This window comes from Mytilus californianus, unplaced genomic scaffold (genome assembly GCF_021869535.1).
Source record: "Mytilus californianus isolate M0D057914Y unplaced genomic scaffold, xbMytCali1.0.p SCAF_7, whole genome shotgun sequence".
In the NCBI taxonomy this organism is placed as follows: Eukaryota; Metazoa; Mollusca; class Bivalvia; order Mytilida; family Mytilidae; genus Mytilus; species Mytilus californianus.
The window spans coordinates 88,094,888-88,121,836 of NW_026262723.1; the positions used below are offsets into that span (position 1 = coordinate 88,094,888).

The 26,949-nt window shown below is 31.6% G+C and overlaps 1 protein-coding gene across 1 annotated transcript in view; it reads left to right on the forward strand.

Moving 5' to 3' along the window:
- LOC127708007 (uncharacterized) overlaps positions 1-25,865 on the forward strand; it is a 63,494-nt gene extending 37,629 nt beyond the window's left edge. Inside the window, exon 3 of the mRNA XM_052212795.1 lies at positions 23,903-25,865. Coding sequence (XP_052068755.1) covers positions 23,903-24,126 — 224 coding nt within the window. The 3' untranslated portion in view covers positions 24,127-25,865. The remainder of the gene's footprint in view (positions 1-23,902) is intronic.
- Positions 25,866-26,949: the final 1,084 nt, after the last annotated feature.

Below are 26,949 nucleotides of genomic sequence, written 5' to 3' on the forward strand. Positions count from 1 at the left end.
ATAATGATATTCAACACCAGCACATTCACTACATAAGGTACATAGACGATCGGTTCTAGCGACGTTATACCATCTGTCGTTTTCTATAAGAATTTTAAGATTGCATGTTCTCGGTTTCGAAATCCAGATTCTTTTTATCCTCTGGGAGACGTAGGAAATGATTTGCAAGACCAAACTAAGCTTTAAATAACTTATAATATTCGCCACGAGATGAGGTATCAATATTACTAAACCACTTTTGAGGAAACTGATCTTGAAGAATCTGTTTTATAACAGGTTTAATACTTTAATAATCAATGTATTGGTTGAAAAACATAATCTGGAATTTAGATTTCACAAATGACAACCATTTAAATTCACAAATATCATCACTATGTAATTTTTAAAAATAAGCTTATACATAGAACTACTAAGTTTGTTTTTTTAATTTTTTTTCTAGCCATTCTACTCCAAAACGATAACATTTTTAATTTTACTTTTATTTCTAGTGGGAACCTTCCTAATTCTCCATATACCATAAAACTAGGAGTACTTGATCTCACATTTAAAATTCTCTTGCAAAATTTTTCAATTATAACAATGTTTTCAAATCCCCGTATTTTTGATCCATACAATAAGATAGGTTCTACAAGATAATCAAACAATTTTTGTTGTAAATCAGTGGGTAAATTAAATTTCTAATCTTTGTATATACAGCATAAAGTGCTTTTTGCGACTATTCCTCAAGTTTTTTCTTTGCATTAAAAAAATGACCCATTATAATTTAGCAAAAGAACAAGGTATGTATAGCTATCTACAATTTCAAGAGACTAACCATTAAGTTTAAGGTCAAAATCCATTCTTACTTTTCTTTTACTAAAAATCATCACTTTAGTTTTATTACCAATATTCACACTAAGTTTCCTAAGAGTACAATTTTCAAAAACTTTGAGAGCATTTTGCATTCCATCTTAAGTATCAGCAAAAATTACAGTGTCATCTGCATACAACAAAACAAAAATTTCTGAAAAAAAAATTCTAGAGGTAAAACAAAAAGCTATCTGAAGCAGTCTTCTTAGTCATTTAAGAATATGAAAAACAAAAAAGGGGAAAGGTTTTCACCCTGACGAACTACAATCATACACGGGGAAAAATCTGATCTCGTATTCCTGTATTGAACACACGATTTAATATAAGTATACATATTATATATAACTTGGAAATATTTTCCTTTGATCTGTTTTTTTTTTTGCAATTTTAACCAAAGTCCTGTTCTCAAATTGGATCAATAGCCTTTCTAAAGTCTATGAAGGTACAATACAATTTTTTTTTACCATAGGACAAATACAATGAAGCAAGTACATGTATGACAGAAATGTTGTGTGTAGTTGAATGCCCTTTCCTAAAACCTGCTTGATTTTTTTTTGATTAATTCCAGTTCATTAGAAAAGAAATTCAACCTTACGTTTATAATCGAAGTGAAAAGTTTACACTGACAACTAATGAGTGTTGCAGTTCAGTGTTTCTGTTGTTCCGTTGTTTTCCTCGGTTTTAGTTTGTAATTCGGATTTGTTTTCGCTTAATCGATTTATGACTATTGAACAGCGGTATACTACTGTTGCCTCTATTTATAGCTCAACAGTTGTCTGGATCTTGTGAATTTCCTTTTAAACACCGGCTTAATTATACCCAGGAGACAACTATCTGGGATAATACCTGTGTCTAATACAATATTGAAAAGTTTACAATACACTGAGATAAACTCAGGGGAAATATTTTAAGATATTCGTTTAAAATACTGTCAATCCCAGGTGCTTTACTATTTTTCAATTTTTTGATAGCTTCAGTAACTTTTGTCTCTGTTATAATCCCACTCAGTATTTCATCATATATAGGAAAAGTTCTTTTTTTTATATTAAATAACGAGGACAAGGATATTTATTATATTTTGTGAGTAAATTTTTATATGATCATTTGCCTTAAACTCTATCTTAATCTTATCCAAGATATGTATAAGTATTAATTTATGTTTATGCTATTGACCTTCCGATTGACTTTAACAACATATACAAGACATAGTTAAATAATATGTATTTCTTTTCTTTTTTTTTGTGAGTGTCATTAAATGCTAGCAATCAAGTAGTTCTTTCCCTCAGTATTGTTCTTTTGTATTTGTTTAATATGTATAATGCTATATTCTCTATCGATAGTAATATCCCCAGGTTTCATATCGTTTTGCATCTCATCCTCCACATTGTCAACGTTAAGATTTTTGAAATATTCTGAAAACGTTTCGATAGATATATCCGGACTATCTTTTTTAAAATTACTAAATTTATTCAATATCTTCAAAATTGCTTCGAGTCGGATTTTGAATAATTTCGCAGCTGATTTGCGCACTTATGTTTATATTTATTAAAAATGTTGTTCATCTGCTCTTTTAACTCTCTGGATCTCTCATTAAGCAATAATCTGACATCGTACGATTTGTCATTTAAATGTTGCCTTTACTTAATAAAAACCACCCCTTTTCCCTCGACAAGCTCTATCAAACCAAGGTTTATTACTATCGCTCGATTTATAAGAACGAGTATTCGAGTTGCCCAATACACTACTGGCTGTCTGGATCAACACGGTGCCAAGGTAATTGACAACCTTATTCACCTGTTCAGTAGTAATGTTTTAGTTTTTATCTAATTTCATCCAAGCGATTTGATAGCACCTGCTGAAATTGGTCAGCTTGTACAGGAATCCACTTAATTTTAGTATGACCTAAATCATTTATGTTTGAGGGATTTACTTGTTTCAAAGTCTAGAAATTCAAAGTAAAGTGTATTCTGTTAAGAACATCTGGGATCATCGGATCAAAATCTAGTACGTTAGAACATATTCACCCATTCTCGTCCAATGGAAAATCAGTATTTTGCCTTCTATTTTTCATAGTACATGGCTTTCCATGCAATATAAAATGCTATACATGAATGACTTTTCATTGTAGATTACTTATGAAAGTGAACTTTTAAAAACTGCACTAAAGAAGTAAACAATCTCCTGAGACAATTTTCAAAGGAAAAGATCAAAAGAAAAACATCATGAGTACTGTTGTTTGCCAGTCTAATTATTATAAATGAAAACAGGAGAATAGAAATATAAAAGGATTTTAAGTTGAGATTTCACTATCGTAAACATTATATAATGGTACATATATAGAACAAACAAACAAACAAAATTAAAAGGGGACAAAGGTAAAGGTAAAATTATATTTTATCTAATTTTTATACGAGACCTTAAAATCAATGTTTTTTTAAGGAGCAATGACTGTTGATATAAAAAGCAAAGGAAGTTTTTGAGAGAAAAAACCCAATACATTCATCAATAAAAAAAGTCAGCATCTGATGTTGAAACGATCGTAATTTTAAAATTAATTGATAAACTTTGTCATTATTAAATATAATACAATTTTAGAAAAGCTGATTTATAAAACATTTGTGTGATTCTTAAAATGAAGGAATTTTAGATATATAAGTATCAAATTGTACCTGAAGCAGAAGAAATCTCCATTTTTTAATAATTTATCTTTTTTTGTTATCATAAAACTATCTCATTGCTATTTCATTTCTATTTTATTTCATCTGCTGAAATGACAATTAAATATGATTTACATCCCTTTTACTAATTATGTTAACACTGAAAGTGAGCTCATATTATGGTTTGACTATTACAATGGGAAAGGCTAATCTTGTAATGTCACTGGAAGGTGTAAATAGGTTCTAAATTGGTCAAACAATACTTGGTCATCTTTTATGAACATTTAAAAACCCACGGCTACGCCTCGAGCTTTTAATATTCATAAAACATGAACAAGTATTATCTTACCTTTACCTTAAATTTGTAATGTAATTAAATAAATCAGGAGAAATAATCAAATAAATAATAATACTAACATTTTTACACGTGGTTTTACCAACAGACCTTATCGCTATTTATTCCTATCCGGATAAGTTCTAAAATTGCACAACTTTTCAAACCAGTTGAAGCTATCTGGGGCCTTGTTCAAACAATGTGTTGTGCATAAAAATTTTCATAGAGACATGTTTAAACCATCGTAAACATACCAAACAAAGCATTTTCAATGACTTTAATTTGTCTTTTAAAAATTGCTTCTAAAACTATCAAAATTTTAAAATGTTCATTTTCCAAACTCTTACCTCCGTAAGCTCATTGCTGATGACCTTTGCTTTGTTCCGCTTGACCTCAACAGGAAGTTGTCTAAGTAACTGTTTTTCCCGGATTGGACTAAATAGTGATAAGGTGTATTGTTTTATCATCAAAAGATCTACCGTTAGCGATGTACAATGCATGTCAATTAATTTTGAGCCAAATCCATTAGACTTTTGATCCTCTGAAAATCTTTGCAAAGGAATATTGTAGTTTAATAACAAATTATAACAATACATATGTTTAAGCGTCTCTATGTCCTGATCATCAGTTAAGTCTAAAATATCAAATAGTGTATCATCAGGAACTATAAAATCAGGCATTGTTGCAGTTCTAGCATTAAAATCTCCAAGCAATATTATAGAAAATTGTATCGTTTCTGTTTCAATTTCAGAAAACGCATTATTAGTTGAATACTTAGAGTGCTCAGAGGGGAATATAGACTCCTCAAACTAAAACTTTGACCCGAAACCCAGTTAATTCCGGAAAAATGTCAAACCACTGAACATAGTCGGAATCAGTATCTAAAAATTTCAAATGTTCGGCAAAAATTTTCCTATATGCTATTACAATGCCGCCTGACTTTCTTTCAACCTTTTTTCTATGTTTTACATAGAACGAATAATTTACAGATAAATCTAGTATATCATATATATCAGTTTTTGTTTCGCAAAATGAAAGAATGTCATATTGATTAATAATATCACAAAAGTCATTGTTCAATAACTTGGATTTTATTCCTCACACGCTTACAAAGGAAAATCGTAATGACTGTTCATGTGTGTCTGATGTGGTGTCCTAGTGCCTGTGTACATGTTGTTCAAGGGGTACATCAGGGGCGGAGGATCATACGGTTGGCCATCAAAAATGAGCTGGTCATATACAATTCTAGCATTTCTATGGGTCCTTTGAAACTCTTTTTAACTTCGGTACTAATGCCCGCATACGCTCATTGATTTCTGTGGGATACTGCTGCTGAACTGAGTAACGTGACTTATGTTTTTTTTTTTTATGTGACTGCTCGAAGCACACGCTGGTGTTCATCGTATTGTGAAAACCTCATAATAATATTTCTAGGTTTTCCGTCATTTCGTTGTCTGAGTTTATGAACAAATGAATAAATGTTACCTGTAATTTACCTGTACTGGTAGAAAAATTCGAAAGGGGTTTCGCGGAACACTGTGTCTCGTCTGCGATTTTTTTTAAGATGCTATTTCTTGGTCTTGATTTTTTGGTCTTGAAGATTACCGTCTGTCAAAGTTTCATAACAATCCATGAAGGTTTACAAATTTATCATATCAAAATAATTCAATCCCAGACTGTCTGTATATGTTAACTGTTAAAAACTAAGTAAATCTATCAGAGAAATACTGAAAATGAAAAAAAAACATATTTTCAAAAGTTTGCTTCAGACATTATCTCTCAATCATAAAAACATAAAAAAAGCTTCTGTCAAAGTTTCATAAAAATTGTATGAATGTTTGACAAAGTAACTGATGTGTATCAAACTTTAACCTCAGACTGTATCTACTTGTTAACTGTAAAAGAACTAAGTCCATTTATCAGTAAAATACGGAAAAATGAAAATAAATATTTTCAAAATTTTGCTCTGGATACTGTTTTTTGGTCATAAACAAGCTTCTGTCTAAATTTCATACAAGTTCATGAAGGTTCGACAAAGTTATTGATGTTTAAAAAAAACTTAAACCACAGACTGAACCTAAATGTTGACGTCGCCGACACCGACGACGGAATCTATGACCGTTATGTCCCGCTTTTGCGACATAAATGTCACAGGCTCGACAAAAATGTAATTAGCCCACTCCAATTTGTTTTGCCAAAATTATCATGGTCGCGCTTTTGATTTAGCCCAATGTCTTGTGTTCGTTTAAAATTACAACAATTAATTCACCTATTACAAAAAAGCTGCTTAGGATTATTTCTTTTCACAAATCAAAATTCAGAATGGTCATTGTAGTAGTATCACTTTTAAATAAATGATTCTTTGAGTATAGTTAGAATTTCGTATTTTAATCAATGTCATATTATTTTCAACTCCATGGATATTGTTTAATATATAAGACCAGTGAACTTAACTATCTGAGAACTTTATATATAAGATACATGTATTATATCTATTCTATCGTTATATATCGGAATTAGATATCCTGCATCTTTATACTGTACAATACAAAAAATTCAAGTTGCTGAAAGACCTATTATTGAAATCTATCCTGATGAATTGACCAATATATCTTGGTTTCATTTTTTTAATTACTGCCCATCGGGCTAACACTCTCATAGGCGGTTCATATAAATGTTGCAGAAGGGGAATCTTTTTCTACGTTTGAAGGACATGTTTCATATTAGTATACGGAATGTAACACTATACCAAGGAATGTCTGATGAGGAATAAAGATTTTTTAAAAATGCGCAGAATTCCGATGACATTGTACTTGTTGTTTTGAATAATTTCAACTCGACGGGTTTTTTTAGACGACAAAACTTTTGTTTTGATCAACGTATTGTCCGATTGATTTTCTAATCTATACATGTAACATACAGAATACACCCATAAACAATTTTTTTAAGAAGATTTATATTTCAATATAGTCACCATTTCAATAATTTAAAACATCAAAGTTATCTTAGGTGCACATAACTATCTTTAATGAAAGTAGGAGTTAACTCTTCACCTATGACCTTTCCTCTGAATAGTCTATGTATGGTACTAGTTAATGGATCATTTATAATATACCCACTGCAAACGGTTTATAGGGAAAACCTTTTAACTAAAGTGAGCCTTTCTATTAAGTACAAACGACGCCTGATATAATGCTCCGGTCTTCGTATACACTTATCTTGTTATCCAAATTGATAAAAGACAGAAAGTGGTAGCCTATAAGCAATTACTTTGATAATTTGCGTTATTAAACCATGTAATAATATCTTCATGATAGAATATTGGGTTATAAAACTACGTACAGGTACTTTAGTTATCAACGATTACAATTCTGTCTCCGTTGATAAACTGTTTGTACATCAGTCTGTTTTATATATATCAATAAAATGTTTCCTCATATTTGATATACTGATGAAATAAATGAACGTGTTCTTGTATTATCCGTTTCTTTCATAGGTTATTAATGATGTGTTATGTTTACCTAGCTTATATTACAATTGTGATCAGTTTTAACCCCTCTTAAAGCCTGCCAGAACATATCAGAAAAACTGTTCTAGACACAGATCTCCTTATACCTTAAGAACGGTATCTGACAAAAACTGTTTTGATCTAGAACAAGTTTGGACTACCCTCAAACAAATTATGACAACTCTACTCTAGAAGTTTTGGACAGATCTACTATTAAAGTCATCCGACAATTCTACCATAGAACAGCTTTGAAAGTTCTACCCTAAAGAATGTTCTGTCAGATAATCTAGAATAGATTTGGTCAGATCTACACCAAAACAGATTCTAAAACAGTTTTAGACATTCTTAATCAGGAAAACAATCAGCTGTAATTTGCAGTTCCTTTGGAATAAATCTGCAAATTGAGCCGAATTATGTTTTATACGCAATTTATTTCAATGTATCAGTTACCGACTATGGTATTGATTTTAACTATAGAAAACTGGTCAATATTGTTATAAACACTACAAAAGCTTTATGTTGGTTTCGAGAAACCATACAAAAGCTTTATCTGCAATAGAACTGCTTCTTTTCACGGCTTTTACATCTCAAAAGTGTCATTTCACTTCATAAATATTTAATTATAAGATGAAAACAGATAATATTTTTATTACGATCTTTTGAAAAACGTTATTGTAAATATTTCATTTTATTATCTTCTGATGGTTAAACATTTAATCGCCCTCTGTGGAAACATGAAACGTTGATGAATTGTGAAACAAAACACGAATCGGTCTAAAATTATATTGTGATCTATAGTTCTATGATGTGGCTGCTTTATTGCGTGTAAATATTTGATACATTAATTTACGAACTATTCACTTCCTATTATGTAGCAAAGACTTTGTACATTAGAGTTGATAAGGAGGCAATAAAATTATAAGTTATTATAATTTATATATATGATATATTCAAAGGCAATAGAATTATTTTTTTTTATCTTATTTCATGTTCTGCAGCTGTATGTGTATTGAACATAACCGTGATGTTTCAGACTGTTTTACATTCAAACAAATCGACCCGTTTACAGAGTATAGGCAATGTTTAATATGCATGCGAGAAAAGATAGGGCAAATTGTTGTGTATATTTATTTCACATAACGGCCATTTTCAAAAAGTCTTTCAATCTTTACAAATGCGTTTAATCTGTATTTTAACAATATTTTCACTTATTTATAACCAGATTTATAACCAGATCACTTAATTATAAACGCCTGAAAATAGTCCCAATTCGCACTTTCAACAGATTCTGAGAAGTTACCTCAAAACTGATTTTATGGAAAGATGTAAAATTGCGAAAAAATGTTATAAGACAAGTACACCATATTCTCTTAAATATTCAAAATCAATTAGGATTTGACAATTTTTAGATTTTGACCATGTGAGTGAAACCAATTCAAAGGAAATTTACCCCCACCTCTTTTGTATTTTTTATTTGGTATTCGGTTATATAACGTAATTTTGAATACAGTTCAATTATAATTAGAATTTAGAAATGTCGATCGTTACATAAGTTAACAAGCTTACCCTTCCGGAGCACCTAAGATTACCCCGGGTTCGTGTCGCTCATTCTTTGGTTTTTCATATGTTGTGTTTCTTAGACTGTTTGTCTTTTCGTCGTTTTTCGTATATTACCGTAATCTCATATACAAGTAAAGGATAAGTCATTTAATTTAGTTGATTGTTAGAAAGAAAAGTTGTGTTGATTTTATATCTAAAGGTGGTACCAAACACCTTGACTAAAATTAATTTGGCTCGTTTAATTTTCATAAAATTTTGACAAAATATTTACTTTGACCCAAAGTTTGACAAAAATATAAAAATTTCAAAAAACTTGTACCACACACTTTATCGGAAAAATTTCATTGGATACATAGCAGTTTGACAAACACTAATTTTGATCATTGAGAAGCTTAATATTTCCTTAACAATAGAACGTGATTAAAACGTCCAACTGATTTTTACAGAGTTATCTCCATGTAGTGTTATGTACCACCTTAAAACGAACAATCATGAAGAATTTGGAACATTTCTCTAAAGTTATTCATCTACGGAGCGTGGCATAACTAATGACTCCAGAACAACTGAAATATTACTTTCTGGTAGTTTTAAGGGTGAAAAGTAGGGCTTTCTTTAACTTTTGATACTGAATAAACGTTGTTTGTAACTGTAGAATTGTTATAAACAGTATTTTCTAATTGTGTTAATTGAAATTTACGCCAAAGGTATATTGCAAAGAAATAGAAGAGATGTGCATCACTTAAAAAAATATATACGAAAACCATGTATTACTTATAACTATAAGGACATGTGGTATGCTTGCCAATGAGAAAACTATCCATCAGAGCCTACTATAAACAACAATAGGTTACCGTAGTGTCTTAGACATAGAGCAAACCTATACCGTATTTAGTTGATTGTTTCTCTGGCGAATCTTTGACGAATATCGATAGGAATGTTCGGAAAAAGATATGCACTAGAAAATTAAGTTCTTTGCACACATTTATTTTCAGAGAGTTTCTGATAACCCTAAGCATGGTTCATTTTCTCCGAAATTAACCATTAAACTATTACTTTCTTAATGATTACTATGATTGATTGATTGATGAATGGATGGATGTATCGTTTAGTTGGTCTTAAAATGGCAAAGGATAACAAAATATGAAAAACAAACAAAAAAGAAAACTAAAGAACTGATATAAGCTAATAACATTAAACGAAAATATCAGCTATGCACATTTTTGTTTACTCTGCACTCGTAGAACCTTTTTGAAGTATATCATTCACTCCATTTGAATAATGCATGTGCCGTCCATCCAAGAACATCAACGCTAAAGTTGTATAAATAAATCATCAAGCAATATAACGCTGCAAATGTAGCGATCTTTCAGGTCTGATGCTTACTAACACTGTCGGGTCACGTAATAAATCTGCATTGTGCCAGAGATGATAGAAAATTATTTTGATATCGATTTTCGTGCTTTATTTTTCCTAAATCTACCGCAATTACATATAACAATGGCTTTTCTTCATAAATAATGAGATTTCTTTACAATATTATAAGGCAGCCAAATATTGGTTGATTAGAAATTGAAAGGTTGTAGCACGTGTCACTGGTCTGCTATATATCTTCAGGAAATATCCTTTAGTAGGAATTAAGGCAGGATGGTAAACATTTGATGAATTGCAGTCGTATAATGGACATTTTCCAATATGGAAAAAAGAAGATTATTTTATAGAAGTTGAATAGGTTAACAGTATAAAGTAATCAGACTGATCTAAACGAGATTGTGGTTGCCGACTTCAATTGTTTTCCTGAAAGATATTTTATTAATATGTAAAGCTGACAAAAGAATAATTTAGGTTTACTGTTCGTCTAATAAAACAGGACAGTCCAAGTGTTTGGCCAAGGATTGAAGATGACAGACAAGTACGTCAGGCTTCAATGTCAGTTCCTGAACAAGTATTTGTCTAATCACTGAACTATTTGGATATAAAATAAAAGAGATACGGGGTATACCTTAATAATACAAAAACCCAACAACACAAAACCATAAAAGCTAACAGAAAGATCAATAAACTGTTTTCAATATATTAAAAGTATCTACATTTAATATCAAGTTCTAATACGGTCCGACTCGCATGTTGTGGTTGAATTTTAGCAGAGACTACCAAATATATGGCAAGAATTCCATGGAATTCTTAAAGGAAGATATAATCGAAGACAATCACTCTCGAAATTCAATCATTTCTCTTTTTAACCTCTATCGCAGGAATAACAAAAGCCACATAAAAGAACGGAAAATGAAAACCAAAAGCAGAAAAAGCACTTAAGTTCTATATAATATCGATTTTATAGACGATATAAATTGGATTTAACTGAAACAAGCCAAGCAATGCAGTATAGAAATGCACAATTATAAAGAATACTAGCATATAGTTAAGATTAATGTACTATTTTAGTCGTGTTTAATATTGTAATATTTTATTTAAAAAAAGCAAACCACAATGTTTTACTACCACAGTATAACCTATGTGTCAATATTTCTTATTATTTATTAAGTCACAAACAATTTTTGAAGGAGAATTCTGATAACTGTTTGTCGGTCATAGCTAATATTTCCCTTTGAAAACTGAGATATACAAAATTATCTCTCCAACTGGACGAAACGGCAATTCCTCTCCAAATTCTCAACTATAAGCGAAGAGGGATAAATTAAATCCTATACACACAATTAGACTAACCAATTCGAAGACCAAAACAGTCCTCCACTATACTCTGGAAAAGTTAACAAAGTCATGTTTGTAGTACCAGAATTTAGAACACAAAACCACAAGGTCAATGCAACAAGTACGGATAGCTTAACAACATCCATAACATAAGTATACATATATTGTAGACGAACATTCAACCCTGTCTAAATGATTGGAAGACCACATTTGAGTATCCATGTTGACTTCTTGATGTCGTTTGTAGTTTATCGTGTTTTTTGGTTGCTTTCTCGAGCTCATTGATGTTTATCTCACACCCTTTTCCGTTATATTTACGTTTATGGAGTAGTACTGAAAGGATATAGTATAATTTATTCCAATGATGGAAGTGTGTGGATTTAAATTTCTTAGCTTTGTTTTTTCATGAGATAGCCTGCTTCCATTAATGAATTTTGTAATGGTTACATCTGTCAATGATTATACACCACGTTTCCTTATATTCATTATATTTAATCTGATTATGTCCTATTATCTCTCTCTCTATCTCTCTCATACGACTTACATGCACCTTACGGTAATGTATCACAACGGAATAATAATGGATTGCTTCGCCTTTAGGAACTATTTACTTTCAAACTTTAACTCAAAATCCCAAATGAGCCATTAGCTGTCAAATGCATGTTCACCGATTCGACTCAAAATCGGCTATCCAAATTACAAAAAGTCCTCACTAAACAATTTACAATGCATGGACTTGTATTGTATCTACATTTCGTGTGCATTTTGGAATAGCTGCCTTGTTTCACTTTTCAATGTTGACATTCTTTACTTTTTAATATCTTAGCATGAAGTTAACCCATCCCCAGTTAAGTGTCAAATTGAAGTTCACATTTCACGTTTCCGATGAAATGAATTGAATTATTGACTTGCAAGCCAATTAAACATTATCGATGTTTTTGAGCTTATTTTGACAAAATGGGTCCAAGCTGACAGCTAATACCGAATTATTATTTTACAATGCCGCTTTAATAAATGTTTGAGACACAAAAGCATATTTTGTTAAATCAGCTATGTTGTTGAAATACTAATTAAATGCAAAAACGCCATCACAATTTTACATATTGAATTTGGTACGTAAAACATAATAAAGGTATTGCCCTCCTTATTTCCAACATATATCCACAAGCTTATTGGTACAATGACCAAAAGTGAGAAAAAAAAAACAACAACACTACTTTGATAAAAATTACTGCTGATAAAACATTGGCTGAACATTCTCTTTTTCTTTTCAAACTTCGATAAATGACAAAATTACAAGTCCATATTTTGTAACCAGATTTAACGACCCGAAAGAAATGTTCAGAACTCTGGTGATACCAGATGAGCTATTAAAAAAAAATACGCAAATGAATTGATACCGTTTCCGATAAATTCAAAAGTTTAATAAAATTTCAGCATATATCAGCATCTCAAAAACATAGCAAATGTTAAATTTCTTGCAGCAAAAATTATTTTACAAAGGCAAACTGACTACAAAGAAAAATCAAGACATGCTGGTAATTATTGCGGGCTACAAGAACTTTGAATAATCCCTTCTAACTATATGATTAGACAGGGAAACTCATCTGGAACCTCATTTACTCAGTCGTCTTCTCCTTTGAGATATTTACGTGTGTTATATACGTTTATACTTCTATCTTCCTCTATATCTAGTAAAGTATTGAAGCAACGCTTTTTTTCAATATTCATATGCAGTCCCCCATGCTCTAGTTCCATGCAAAATTTCATAAAAAATCATGTGATCACCTACTTACGTACCTGTTACCTTAAACAAACCAAAAAGAAAAAAACCCGGTTGTTGGTGGGTTTCGTGTTGTTCATTCTTTAGTTTTCTATGTTGTATTTTGTAGACTGTTTGTTTATCTTTTCGTCGTTTTTTGCGTTTTGACGTTGTAAGGTTGTCTTTGGCTTATGAGCACCTGAGATCACCCCCAGTTTTTGGTAGGGTTCGTGTTGCTTAGTCTTTAGTTGTCTATGTTGTGTCATCTGTACTATTATTTGTCTATTTGTCTTTTTATTTTTGGCCATGGCGTTGTCAGTTTGTTTTCGATCTATGAGTTTGACTGTCCCTCTGGTATCTTTCGTCCCTCTTTTTGATTATTCCTTTTGCTGTTTTCTGCATCTCTTTAACGTTGATGTTTTCAACTTTTGGACCTTGATATTGTTGTTAACTTCATTTTTGAAAAAAAACCGGGACTTTCCTAGCGTTTTTTTTTTCCTTGATAATCATTTGGCTTCGTGTACAATATCAATAGTGATATAGAATATTAACGTAATAATTTCATTACTATAAAAGCTTTCACCAACAAAGATATGAATATTAAAACTTGGTCAGAATGTTATCACCAATTTAGGGACTCATTTGGAACTATAATTCTTATCAGTGCAGAAATTTACAGAGCAATGGTAAATATAATCCAGAGTTTGGTATCCATCTAGAATCTGGTTATTATTGCAGATCTTTGACATGTAATGGCGGATCTGTGGTAGTCGGTGTTAATAAATATGAGAATAACCCTTAATTACATTTAATGCTTCCGAAGTGCTTTTCTGGAATAACCTTCATCAAGAACGCTCAAGGTTAAGTTCAGTAACAACGATTCTTTTCTATACTGAGGTCGATTATATGGACATGCATACGGTATGCTGACCTCTTAATGTATCGTTTTAGTTTAATGATGGACAAAAAAGGCATTCCATTCCATCATTTCAAAAAGATTAAGAGAGAAAAACAAAATGCTCATCTATAATCTACATGAAAAGCACAGACAGATCAACAAAAGCTACACCAAAATCTTCTTGTTTAGATTAATAAACAAAATCATACAAATAAATTTAAACGCAAGTTTAGTTCTAAGGTCAATAATATTTACATCTAAATCCAGACAATATAAAAATCGTACATTCAGACGAAATCATAAACCAGCAACAAATTCCATATCTGCAAAAATACGAAAAAAAACCAAGCAAATGCTTGATCCCCATTTGCCTTTTACATTTAAATTATGTTTTCAGTTCCTTATCAAATACAAATTAACCTTTCGCGTACTTTGATTTCCTTCTTCAAACCTTTATTGGAGTTCTATTACAGTTCTATGTTAGAAAGTCCATATTTTCATTAGAACATACAGTTCTATGTTAGAAAGCTATGTATTAGAACATACATTTCTATGTTAGAAAGCCATATTTTCCATAGCTAACGTGACAGTTCTTTATTCTTGTTAATTTTATTCTATAGCTTATGAAAGTGAAAAATGAGTCTACCTTTCGCATAGTAATAGTGAAAAATGAATTCTTTTTTTCATCAGATAGTAATAATGATATATGAATTCTTTTTATCAGATAGATAATGGTTAATATAATACTGTTACCAAGCTGGTGTTTATTTATTATATTATTGCAGTAACAAGAGTTATGCTTTCGATTAAATGAATTCCAAATCCCAAATCACCTCTTCCATTTCACACTCCCATATCAATACATATTGTAAAGATAAATACGCTGTAATTCGTCAATGGCTGTACTTAATTACGCTTTGTTAACCATATCCGGAATTTTCTTTCATATCTGTCTGTAATCGTATTCATATTTGTCATATTAGATATACTACTCGACAGGAACTCGGAAACCTCTTGGGTATCGTTAGTATGTTGGGAAAAGGAAATGCATTACGGGATTGACTTCCATGATAGATGTACATCCTTTCACCGACGAGGCAGTTCGCAGTCCATACTTGTTTCAGCTATATATTGTAATTGTTCGCTTAAATTTATTGTCAAATAAGCGTTCATTTTCATTTTCGAACACGAGACATTTACTTATATGACGGGATCGAGATTTCCTCAACTTATCATAGCTCGTTACAAACAGTCTGGATACGACCTCATTCAGATATTTCTAGACAGAATACTTCACTTGTCAAGCCCTTCAAACTACCTTATATAGACATTAGGTGTATATGCACGCGAGCCAAAACTAAATCAGTCAATCAATGCTGCTGTATTGACCAAAACTATTCCAGTAATAACTACATTGAATACGGATACTCTCATTAACCCAGAATTAATTTTGCCTTCATGACTGCCCCAATCATCCAATGTTTTTTTTTCTGCAAAGAAAGTAAGATATATCGTTTAATGATAATGAAGAATGACTGCTAAAATAACTTACAAATACTAGCAGTGGCAACATATAATGAGCAAAACGCTTTCTTAAAAAAAAGTAAAGCAATCGTGAACTCTAGAAGGCTGTATATTTGAACAATCTTTTTGCTGTATAGTTCTGATACTGAAACATTCTAATCATTTGAGTAGATATATATATGTGCACCGTAATTGTTGTGTTACAGCCAGAGGAACAATGAGAAATGACAAACACTAAGTAAACATTAGTTAATGTAGGAACCAGAAATAGAGGTTTATCTTTAACTTAAATTATATTGAAATACACCAAATGACGAGTTAATGCATTTCACAGTGCAAATCCACAGAAAATTGGTAAAGTGGTGGTAAACTTTAAAAGCATATAAAAGTGTTGATACTTTAATTCTATCGAAGTTTTATAATAGAGAAAATACAGGTAAAAATCATCTAACTCTTGCAATTGTCCTTTAATTGATACGCTAACTCATGTCGGCAACAACCTTGAACCATGAAAGAATTAAATTGATAATATAATATTTCCACGCTGAGACATAATAGGGTCATATCAAGTTGATGTTCATTATCCAAGAAGTACAATATCGATTTAATATTGCCATGATCATTATCCCGGGATGCTAATTTTATCCAATCCGAGTGAATCATTAAGATTCATTTAACTTAAACTTTATTAGTTGAATTAATTCACTGTTAGTTGCTAATGACCTAATTTTAATACACAACTTATTTGTAACAATTTAAGCCAATAACTTTTACAATGTTAGCTGGTAGTCGTAACCAAATGCACAATATTACATGGTTTTAAGGGCATACGATACAGTTTTGATCCCACGGTGATTTTTTTTTACGAAAATTTGCATACAAGCTATTTTTCACCTAGTCAATGCAAATATGTAATAAAAAATATACCTTCATGTGCTACTTTAAGAGATAAATGGTGTCGAAATTTTTGACACTTTCTCAAAATTTCGTTTTTTTGAACATTTCTATCCTTTGAATAGACATAATTAACTTTTTTGTTTCAAAAGATAAACACAATAGGATTTTTGTAAAAACATTTGGAAAATCTCTTTTACATACGTATGCTCTAAATTTGTATAACAATTCTTTGGAAATAATTAATTTTTATCAAAGTTTCAGGATTTTAGGAAAAAAACGGAATTTTTTGCTGTATACTTATCTTATTTTAAAAAATCTCATCGGTGACTTTCTCATAAAAATTGGTACAAATAATCTCCATACGTAATCAATCCTAATGTCATTTTAAGAAAGAGGGGTCCATGAACTCGTTTTCAAGTTATATCAGTCTGAATGATAAAAATCAGTCGAAAAATGCATCTTTTCCCGATATGTCGCAGTTTGACGTCGCGAAAAATAATATTTTACGTTGGCATATCTGTAACTGTATCGTATGCCCTTAAACGTTTCAGTCTGCGCGTTCAAGGACCGTCTTAAACATATATAACACTACCGTTACAATCCATTGAACATTGTCGAGGCTTCCAAAAACGTCTCATATCAAATACCCGACACAAAAGTGATTCCCCATGTCGTACGCTCGGAATTTGATATCGTACTGCAATGTATTTATTTATTTTTGAGAGAAAGTTTTTCTTTATTCGAATTGTTATATAAAAAATGTTTGAAAGTCAAGGAAATAAGCTTTCCTCAAAGAGCTGAAACATTAAATGAAGTTAAATGATCCTCCAAAGATGAATGCGTTTTATATAACTGAATGACTAATATGAATTATAAAAAAAAAAAAGAAAATCCATTATGTTATCAAATTCTTTGGAAATTTATTGCTTTTATATAGATATAAGAAGATGTGGTATGAGTGCCAATGAGACAACTCTCCATCCAAGTCACAATTTGTAAAAGTAAACCATTATAGGTCAAAGTACGGCCTTCAACACGGAGCCTTGGCTCACACCGAACAGCAAGCTATAAAGGGCCCCAAAAATGACTAGTGTAAAACCATTCAAACAGGAAAACCAACGGTCTAATCTATATAAAAAAAAAACGAGAAACGAGAAACACTTATGAACCACATCAACAATCGACAACCAATTTTTGTCTTTCCGTACCTTACTCTATTTTACCAACAAAGTTTAATCAACAAATAGGTACATGTGGGAAATAAACAAGTACTACCTTTCAAAAAGATACCTGGAGCATTCAGGTGGTATCAGATGCGTAAATCCATCATTTGTATGACTTTCTGATAATACTCAATTGCCCTTAATATGGCGGTTATATTCTAACAATTCTGAAACATGAGCACATGGACTTTTCCCTGACAATTTTCACGAACAGTGCATATGAAATCGAGGTAAAACAAATATCAAACATTTATATATCATAACAACTTGAAATAAACGTTTTTAGAACTGGGAGGAAATGTCAATTATAACAATACAAGGGTAAGACGTATATCCGACGGCCGTCGAATGAAGATGATCTATAACACATCTTTTAACAGGCAATCACATATTTGCGATTATTTAGCTAGCTATAAAACCAGGTTTAATCCACAATTTTCTACATGAGGAAATACCTGTACCAAGTTAGGAATATGACAGTTGTTTTCCATTCGTTTGATGTGGTGGAGCTTTTGATTTAGCCATTTGATAATTGACTTTCCGTTTTGAATTTTCCTTGGAATCGGTATTTTTGTTATTTTACTTTTTTCTAGACAATTCGACAAAGGTGAAAATGACTATTTCACTATCTTCTTTATGTTTATCAGAATATTATATTTTAAGTTCAATTTTCCGTCCGTAAATATGTCTCATTTTTATGACGCATTCATCCTTTTCCGTTGTACTGAATGTATACGTTCTCTAAAACCGCGCGAAAATACAAAATGGATGGGTGCGTTCTAGTATAGTTTGTATCGAAATTCGAAATTTGCCACTAGTTTTAATACTGTCCAGTCTAGTAAAAAGATATTTATGAAAAAAAATTAAAAAATTTAAACTGTACAATTGTTATAAAATAAATTTGATCGCAGATATATATATATTTAACTTTTTCACCTGCTGTACATCATGAAATATTAAACAAGACTATGTTCGAACACCAACAATGACATCATTTTCGTCCAATCAAGGAAAAGATCGGCGAAAAGGTTATTACTATGTTTTGTCACCATTAAGGTCAAGTGTAACAAATCGAAACTATACTGAGTGCGTCAGAAAAAAATTCAAATGAAAATCGCTCTATCATAAAACAAAAAAATCATCCTTAATATGCACTCCCTTACCTGTCTGTGTTGATTGTTTATCAAGTTGATGGTAATTTGACTAGTCGAAATGAAAATTGGGAGGATTAAGTCCTAAACAAACTATTCAAACTTTTGACCTTTTTTAATTGAAATGCCTTAGGATTCTATGAAAAGTCTTTTAAACTTTAATACTTACTCATATCTAACGCATCAACGGTTTTATTATGTTCTTTTATCATTTATATTATTAGTTTCAGCACGTAACATATGCAATCTTTTTAATGCGACCCTTGGATATCGTAAACTGTATATCCGCTGCTTACATTTATACTTAAAAGAAACATTGTGTAACTACTGTTCCTTTGGGGACACTGTGTTGCCAATATTTCCATATCAGATGAAACATTACATATGTACTTATTGAGAGAAATGTCTACTTAATTTTATCAGTATATCATAAAAAATTTGTTGCTTTATAATAAACAGATAAAAACTCCAATCATATAGATTGTAATGCCTTGAAGATTTGCTACGAAATCCTCGAATAGCATACACAAGGGAAACATACGCAATCCTCGAATAGCATACACGCGGGAAACAATATTCCCTAATTGTTTAACCTTTACCACAGATATAGTCAACAACAAAAGTATTGAACCACATCAAGAGAGGAACATTTTATATTGTTAATTGTCTTTTTTTAAAAGGTTTTAAGGTTTTCGTAAGTTGCTGATCAAATTTGGACATTGTATTTTGAACATAATATATTTTAGTACATTTTCTTCGTCTAGTTTTATAGAGCTTAACCCAATATGATGTTATTTTTCTTTCAATAAATATTATCAGCCTCTGAATATAGGAATGCTTTGATGTTTAATCTTGAACTTTGTAATATTGAGTTGTTATCGTTTGTCAAGTGGAAATAAGGTTTTTATGTCCAAAAAGTACCTACAAAAGGTTTTATCTTTACACTTAATTAGCATCGAATCAACAGTCATTTGATGAAATCCAGGATTACAAAGTAAATAAACATATCTCAAACAAATCAGTATATCTAATCAATAGGTCGAACCAACTTCGCTGAATGTATTTAACATCAAAGCCATTTTTGAAAAGTCCTTCAATCTTACTTAAATTCATAGTATCAAACATTCGTACCTGTACCTAAAGGTTTTTTAATAAACATTTGGAATATTCTGGAACATGTGACCATACATGCCTCAAGTTGGATACACATTGCATATTTGATATATTTTGACAAATTTTGGAAATTATCGACGAATAAGTACAATCTTAAGCAAACCAAATTTCTACTGTAGAAAAATATTGGCATTAAATTTGAAAAAAATAATGAATTTTTAAATTTGAAATATCGTTTCAACAGCAATGTGAAGTGCTAAATAACATTTTGATATTATGGATATATTAAAAAAAAAAGTGCAAACACTTACAAAATCTCCCTTAAATGTTCAAATTCCAGTATCTTTAAAAAACTTTCTGATTTTGACCCTGTGAGTGAAACACATATAGGAGAATAAGACAAATATTTAGATCCGTATTGAGGAGTGTGTCTCCAGCATATATTATCACAGGAAAGTGGAATGTGTTCACATAATCATGATGCCTTGTTACTGGTTTTGTTTAAAGCAAACCACTTGGAAGTCAGTATGTAGCAAGATTATTGAAAAATTGATATACAAGTGAACATCAAATATTAGATATTAATATATAATATTTAGTCCGTTTGGCTTTGTGCAAAATATAAACGGTAGTAAAAAAAAATGACCCGAAGTTAATCCGGGATAAATTTAGTTATGTAGTGTTGATACGGTGGTGACACACGATGATTGCTCACGTCATTTGAAATTACAGAAGCGAGATATGAACTATGCGTAGTCTAAAGATGCGCATTCAACAGCTATAATCACCGCCCCCCCCCCCAAAAAAAACAAAAAAAAAAAACAAAAAAAAACAAAAAATAAAAAAACCAAAGAACAAAGAACATCTTCTTTGCCAACATATCGGTTCCAATATCGACTTTTGAAAATACAATTACTCAAACGTCTTCAACAGTCAAACGTCTTGATGGCATTACAAGGACAATTGAAAATCAAATGACAGCGGATATAAAATGTAAAACTTTTAGATGCATTATGAATAAGTATAATTTTCTTTACACTTCCCATATGTTGTTAAATAATATGATGGAACCTACTATGACTATCTAATCAAAACCTGTCATGCGTTTCACAAAACAATTTTACGACTATAGTTGATCGTAATTTAAGTATATTGAATTGTCCAAGGCTTACGCATGAAAATTTATATTTAAGAAAATTCGGACTTCTAAATCTGCATATATAAATACTTGATATTGAATGAAAATTTAATGCAAAAATATTGGGAAACTCATGATCAAAGTAAATAAATGCTTTTTGATCAAATTTTATCCCTTTTATGATGGCAACTTTCCTTTTGGAAATAACTGCGGAACAACGACCTCTTTTTAAAAATAATTACGTTCATCCACAGGATACTTTTCAACTTAATTTTTATCTCAATCTAACTCCAACTGCGATCAATTTTAAAACGTAAACTCCATTGATTCGTATGTTTAAGCTACTCAGAAAATTGACAATTACAGGCCTTAATTTCCAGTTGTCAGCTTCTAGAAACAAATATAGTAGGCGTTTAAAAATCGGAAAGATAATAAAAATGCACCTATTGTTATTGATATAATGGATCTTAGATTTTGATATTCACCCAGGAAATGGATCATCTTTAGAAACAATTTGCACCAGTCTATCTTTTCCCTAGAATAGTTCTCACGACACAAGCATTATTAATTGATCATTTCGATGACAATGAAAGATTATCTATTTTTCAAATCTCTTTCAGAAACTGTTAATTTTGCATAAATAAGAGCTGAGTCAGATCTTATATTATTAATACATGTTCCATAGATTCAATGCTTTACTGTTATAATTTGGCAATTCCATTGATCGATTAGAATCCTAATATGGAGCGCAGAATACAAATGATTGATCGACAATGTACCAATATAAAATTAATTACAATAAAGTTAGCCTCGGTGTCAGTGCATTGGAACATGTTGCTGATATATTGTTGTATGAAGATATTGCAAATATATTTTACAACAGACGAATGAATTGAATAGGTGTATGCTCAAGTACTACTCTGTTGTATCTGTTATTACTAAAGCCTTTGGTCAAGGAAAAAAATAAGGAAATATGAAAAAATACATTGAAAAAAAAATAGATTACTTTAGCTGTATTTGACCAACCTCTCGGAAATTTTGGTCCTCAATGCCCATCAACTTCGAACTTTATTTTGCATTTCTAACTTTTTTAATTCGAGCGTCAGTGATGAGTCTTTTGTTGAGGTACGACCATTGGGTCGATGCCACTTCTAGTGGAGGTTCCTTCCCTAGGGTATCACCAGCCCAGTAGCCAGCATTTCTGTGTTGACATGAATTATAATTGATATGGTCAAAATTATAAATTAACTGTTCGCAAAACTTTGAATTTTTCAAAATACTAAGGATTATCAACCCCAGGAAAGATAACCTTAGCCGTATTTGGCAAAACCTTTCGGAAATTTAGTTCCTCAATGCTCTTCAACTTCGTACTTTTAAAGGGCATTTTAACGCAAATACCTATGCATACGAGGGAAATGAATGCGTATATAAATATGACTGAACATATTTTTATTTGCACTTATTATTACTGTCCACCACATTTACCTTTAACTCCATTTCAGTTATATTATTCTCTTTCACAACAATGGCCCCATATCGACGATGACCGGTTATCCTCCCGGAATGTTTTCACTTATTCTACATTTTAACACACACTACACAAAATTAAAATCAATCCTACAAAGAAACCAATGAAAAGAAAAGAATTCTCCAAGGCAAAAGGTTGGACCAAAACCCCGTAATTTATTTCACGCCATGCCCATATGTTTAAATGTTTTCAATTTTCACTAAAATTCACATTTGAATAGATTCCGATGTGTCAGATTTTGGACGTTTACTTTGTGAAAAAAACCACCTTACATTATTCTTTCAAAAATACATTCAATAGAACTTTTCATGTATACAATGTAGAACTGAGAATGGAAACGTGGAATGTGTCAAAGAGATAACATTCGACCAAAGAGCAGAAATAAGGCCAGAGCCACCAATGTGTCTTCAACGCAACGAGAAAATCCCACACCCGGAGGCGGGCATCAGCTGGCCCATAAACAATAATGTATACTAGTTCAGCAAAATTGACGCCACACTAAACTCCGAAACATATAAACCAACAAAATTTAAAAAACAAAAGACCACCAAAGGCTAGAGGTTCCTGACTTGGGACAGGTGCAGATATGCGGCGGGGTTAAACATGTTTTGTGAGGTCTCAACCCTCCCCTATACCTCTAGCCGATGTGGAATAAGTAAACACACAGCAATACGAACAGTAAAACTCAGTTGACAAGAATGTAGACTCTGTCATACTAAAACTTCATTAATTTTCAATAATAATAGGAATTAGCCACAATTTAATTTGATAACGATTTTCAACTATTACGTCTATTTTTATTTCGAATGTTAGTTGACCCTGTAAGTCATGTATTTATTTGTCGTTCTGCTCAATATTTCTCACATAATTTTGCGAATATTTCCAACAATGTTGGGTCCTCAATGCTCTTCAACTTCGCACTTTATCATGCCTTTTTAACTTTTTTGATTTGAGCGTCACTGATGAGTCTTTTGCAGACAAAACGCGCGTCTGGCGTGCAAAATTTAAAGCCTGGTATCTATTATGAGTTTGTTTTTTTTTTCTATTGTAGAGGATGGAACAGAAATCTTAGTTCGGCAGTGTGGTGACAATGATTGGGGCAGCCATTGTGGTGACATCATGTATACAAACGGCGACTCGGGTACAGAGCGAATTAATGGATGTCTAGAAACATGTGATCATGATGGATGCAATACTGCAAACCGATTGTTTACATTTCAAACATGTATATTCACTTTACTTCCTTCATTAATGTTTGGTATTTTTCGGTTGTGATATTAATTGGTGCATTTCAAACAACAGAGTAGAATCTTGTCACAAGTAGACATATGTTTCAGGTTAACGTTTTGAAGATATTCAAAGGATTGAACTCAGTATTATAAAAATGGACTATAGTATTTGTAACATTTCCTTAACAAGGAAATTGTGAGCATACATACTACCATTTAAAAGTAGAATGAAGGTTGATAACACAAACAAGACAACGAAACATCGAAGAGACGTCAAAAGGCAGAAACAGAATGAGAAATTTACTTTTTTATCTTCCGAAATTTTCAAATGTATCATATTTATAATCTATGCATTTTAGTGTTGTGTACTTTCATTGCCACCAAGTTGTCGTCCTTGTAATTTGTAATTATTTACTCATTTCACTGAAGGAGATTGTAAGCTGAATAATGCCTGATTAACGAATAGCTTTAAAACGAGAGTTTACTGTATCTTATCACCGGCCACTAGCTTAGAGCAGAGGATGTGACGTAGGTTTAATATCCCCATTACTTTCCCTTTGCTTAGAGAGGCAGATGTGATGTAAGTTCAATAGCTGTATTACTCTCCATCAGCTTATAAAAGCAGGAGTTTAGTGAATTTTCTTCTGTTCGTTCATATGTCCGTCCGCACTTAAAATTTGCAAATCCTCCTATAACAGTTCCATGATTTGACAGAACAATAAAATATTTTTAAGACCTAACGAAACCGTGTTCCTCCTATATCGATTTGTAAATATAAATGATTTTTTGGCTTCCAATAGCAAAACATAGACCTTGCCTGATTCACTGAAGGGCGTCGGTATGGTTGTTCAAACCAAGACACTTCTACTTTAAACTTTGTCTGGATGATTTTGGTGGTTCATCAGAAAACAATGACTTTGACATTTTAACGACAGGGGGATATGCATCTGTTATGTTGCAGGATTCGATTCTAATGAAGTTTTCCAAATTTTTCTCTACGAAATGACATTGTGCACCCTCTATTGCCACACAAAAACACTTCCCATCGGAAGACACGAACTTAACCTTATAGACACAAGAGGGCAGTGGCATGCATTTGTGAGTCTTGTTACAATTATTGATTATCACAAATTATAATTCGCTTTAATAAGTTTGTGGAAAGATTTTTTATGAATCGTCAGAAATATGGTTTGTCATTGGCAAATGAATTACTTATGCTCAACGCTGCAATATTTTTATAAATTAATAAATACGAGTGATTACATTTGAGCCAGAATACACTGGTCACTTTTTTTATAGGTGTTCACACAATTTTCCGATGTCAAAGCTTATGTTAAGACGATCTACCTTTGCATTCTGTTAGATGTAAATATGTTCAACAGGATGCTGCACTACCTCGTCAGTGATTGTCTTATGCCATATCTTGTTGTTTTTTGCTATTGGAGAATGTGTGATGATTGCGGAGATTTAATTGGTTCTGTTAAATTTATTCACTTTTTTTACTGAGACGATGATGAGATTGACATTTTGTACGGACACGTTTCGTTGTTTGAGATTGTGTGTTACTCTCTGGGTGACGTTTGTTTGCTGTCTCGTTAACGTCTACCCCGTCTACTTTTATTTATTGTATAACATGTAATTACTTAATCCTACTCTTTCGATATTAGGACGACTATTTGAGGTCTTTTTAATGAAAAAGCAATGTATTGGTAAAGATTTGCACATTCCAAGAAGCATATAATTGCTGTTTGTTTCCTTTTACAGTTAAATTCTTTGAGTCCTATTTGACATGTACAACTGCAACAAGACAGATGAGAAAGAAAAAAAAAAAACAGCTCGAAGATAAATATATGTTTGTTGAATATCGGTTTTCTAAATTCCTACATTTATGCGTGAGGTCAGTGATTTCGTGATACATTTTGAAAAAGGTTAAATGTTAATAGCTAAACCTTTTTACGTCATTCTTCTCCATACGGATGAGAGAAAAAATACTTAAAGATGCACGAGACACTGACCGATCAATATATGATCACTACCTAAAATCAAAATCTAGATCAACGTACATGTTTACCATACAAACACTACCAATACAGTGGTTGATTTTTAACCATGGGTATGATTTGTTCATTGTTAAAAATATCACTGTTAATGCGTCATAGTACATTAAAAACTCCTCTTTCTATGGTCATCCTCACATGGGTTTCTTCATTAATGTTACGTTATTATATTTTTGAAGGACCACTCTACTCTACATAGTGACATTTTTTCTTTGGCGTTGTTATCCACTGAGAAACTAAACTACTCATTAAATAAGAAAAGATCCAAGTTAACCGCGACGATTTATATTTGGGTTATTTTTCTACTCGCGAAAATTTGCGAAAATAAATCGCTCGCGAAAATTAGTTATTTTACAGTATTTTATTCCTAGTGAAAAATCTATCAACAGTGTTAGTAAACCCCTATGTTTTCCCGTTGTTTGCATATCTTGTTAAATGTTACATTTTAGTTTTTGTTGGATTACATGTTTACAGTTATGACAATGTTAAAGGAGTGCCATATTTGAAGCAGGTTGACACTTTATAATGTGTAATGCATATAGTTTTTTTTATGTATCATCAATATATTTTATCACCAGTTGTTTGTCTAATATCACTTGTTGCTTGCCGTTATTATTATTATGATATTAAATTGCGTCAAGGTTTTAAATGTGTTATTGTTTATTATTTTGTTACAGTATTATGCCAACGTACATCTGTTACACAGAAACAAGGATTATTTCCTAATGAAAATAACGTTTTACTGATTTCGTGCCTCTGAAGCGCTTTATTAAGATAAAAGAGGGACGAAAGATACCAGAGGGACAGTCAAA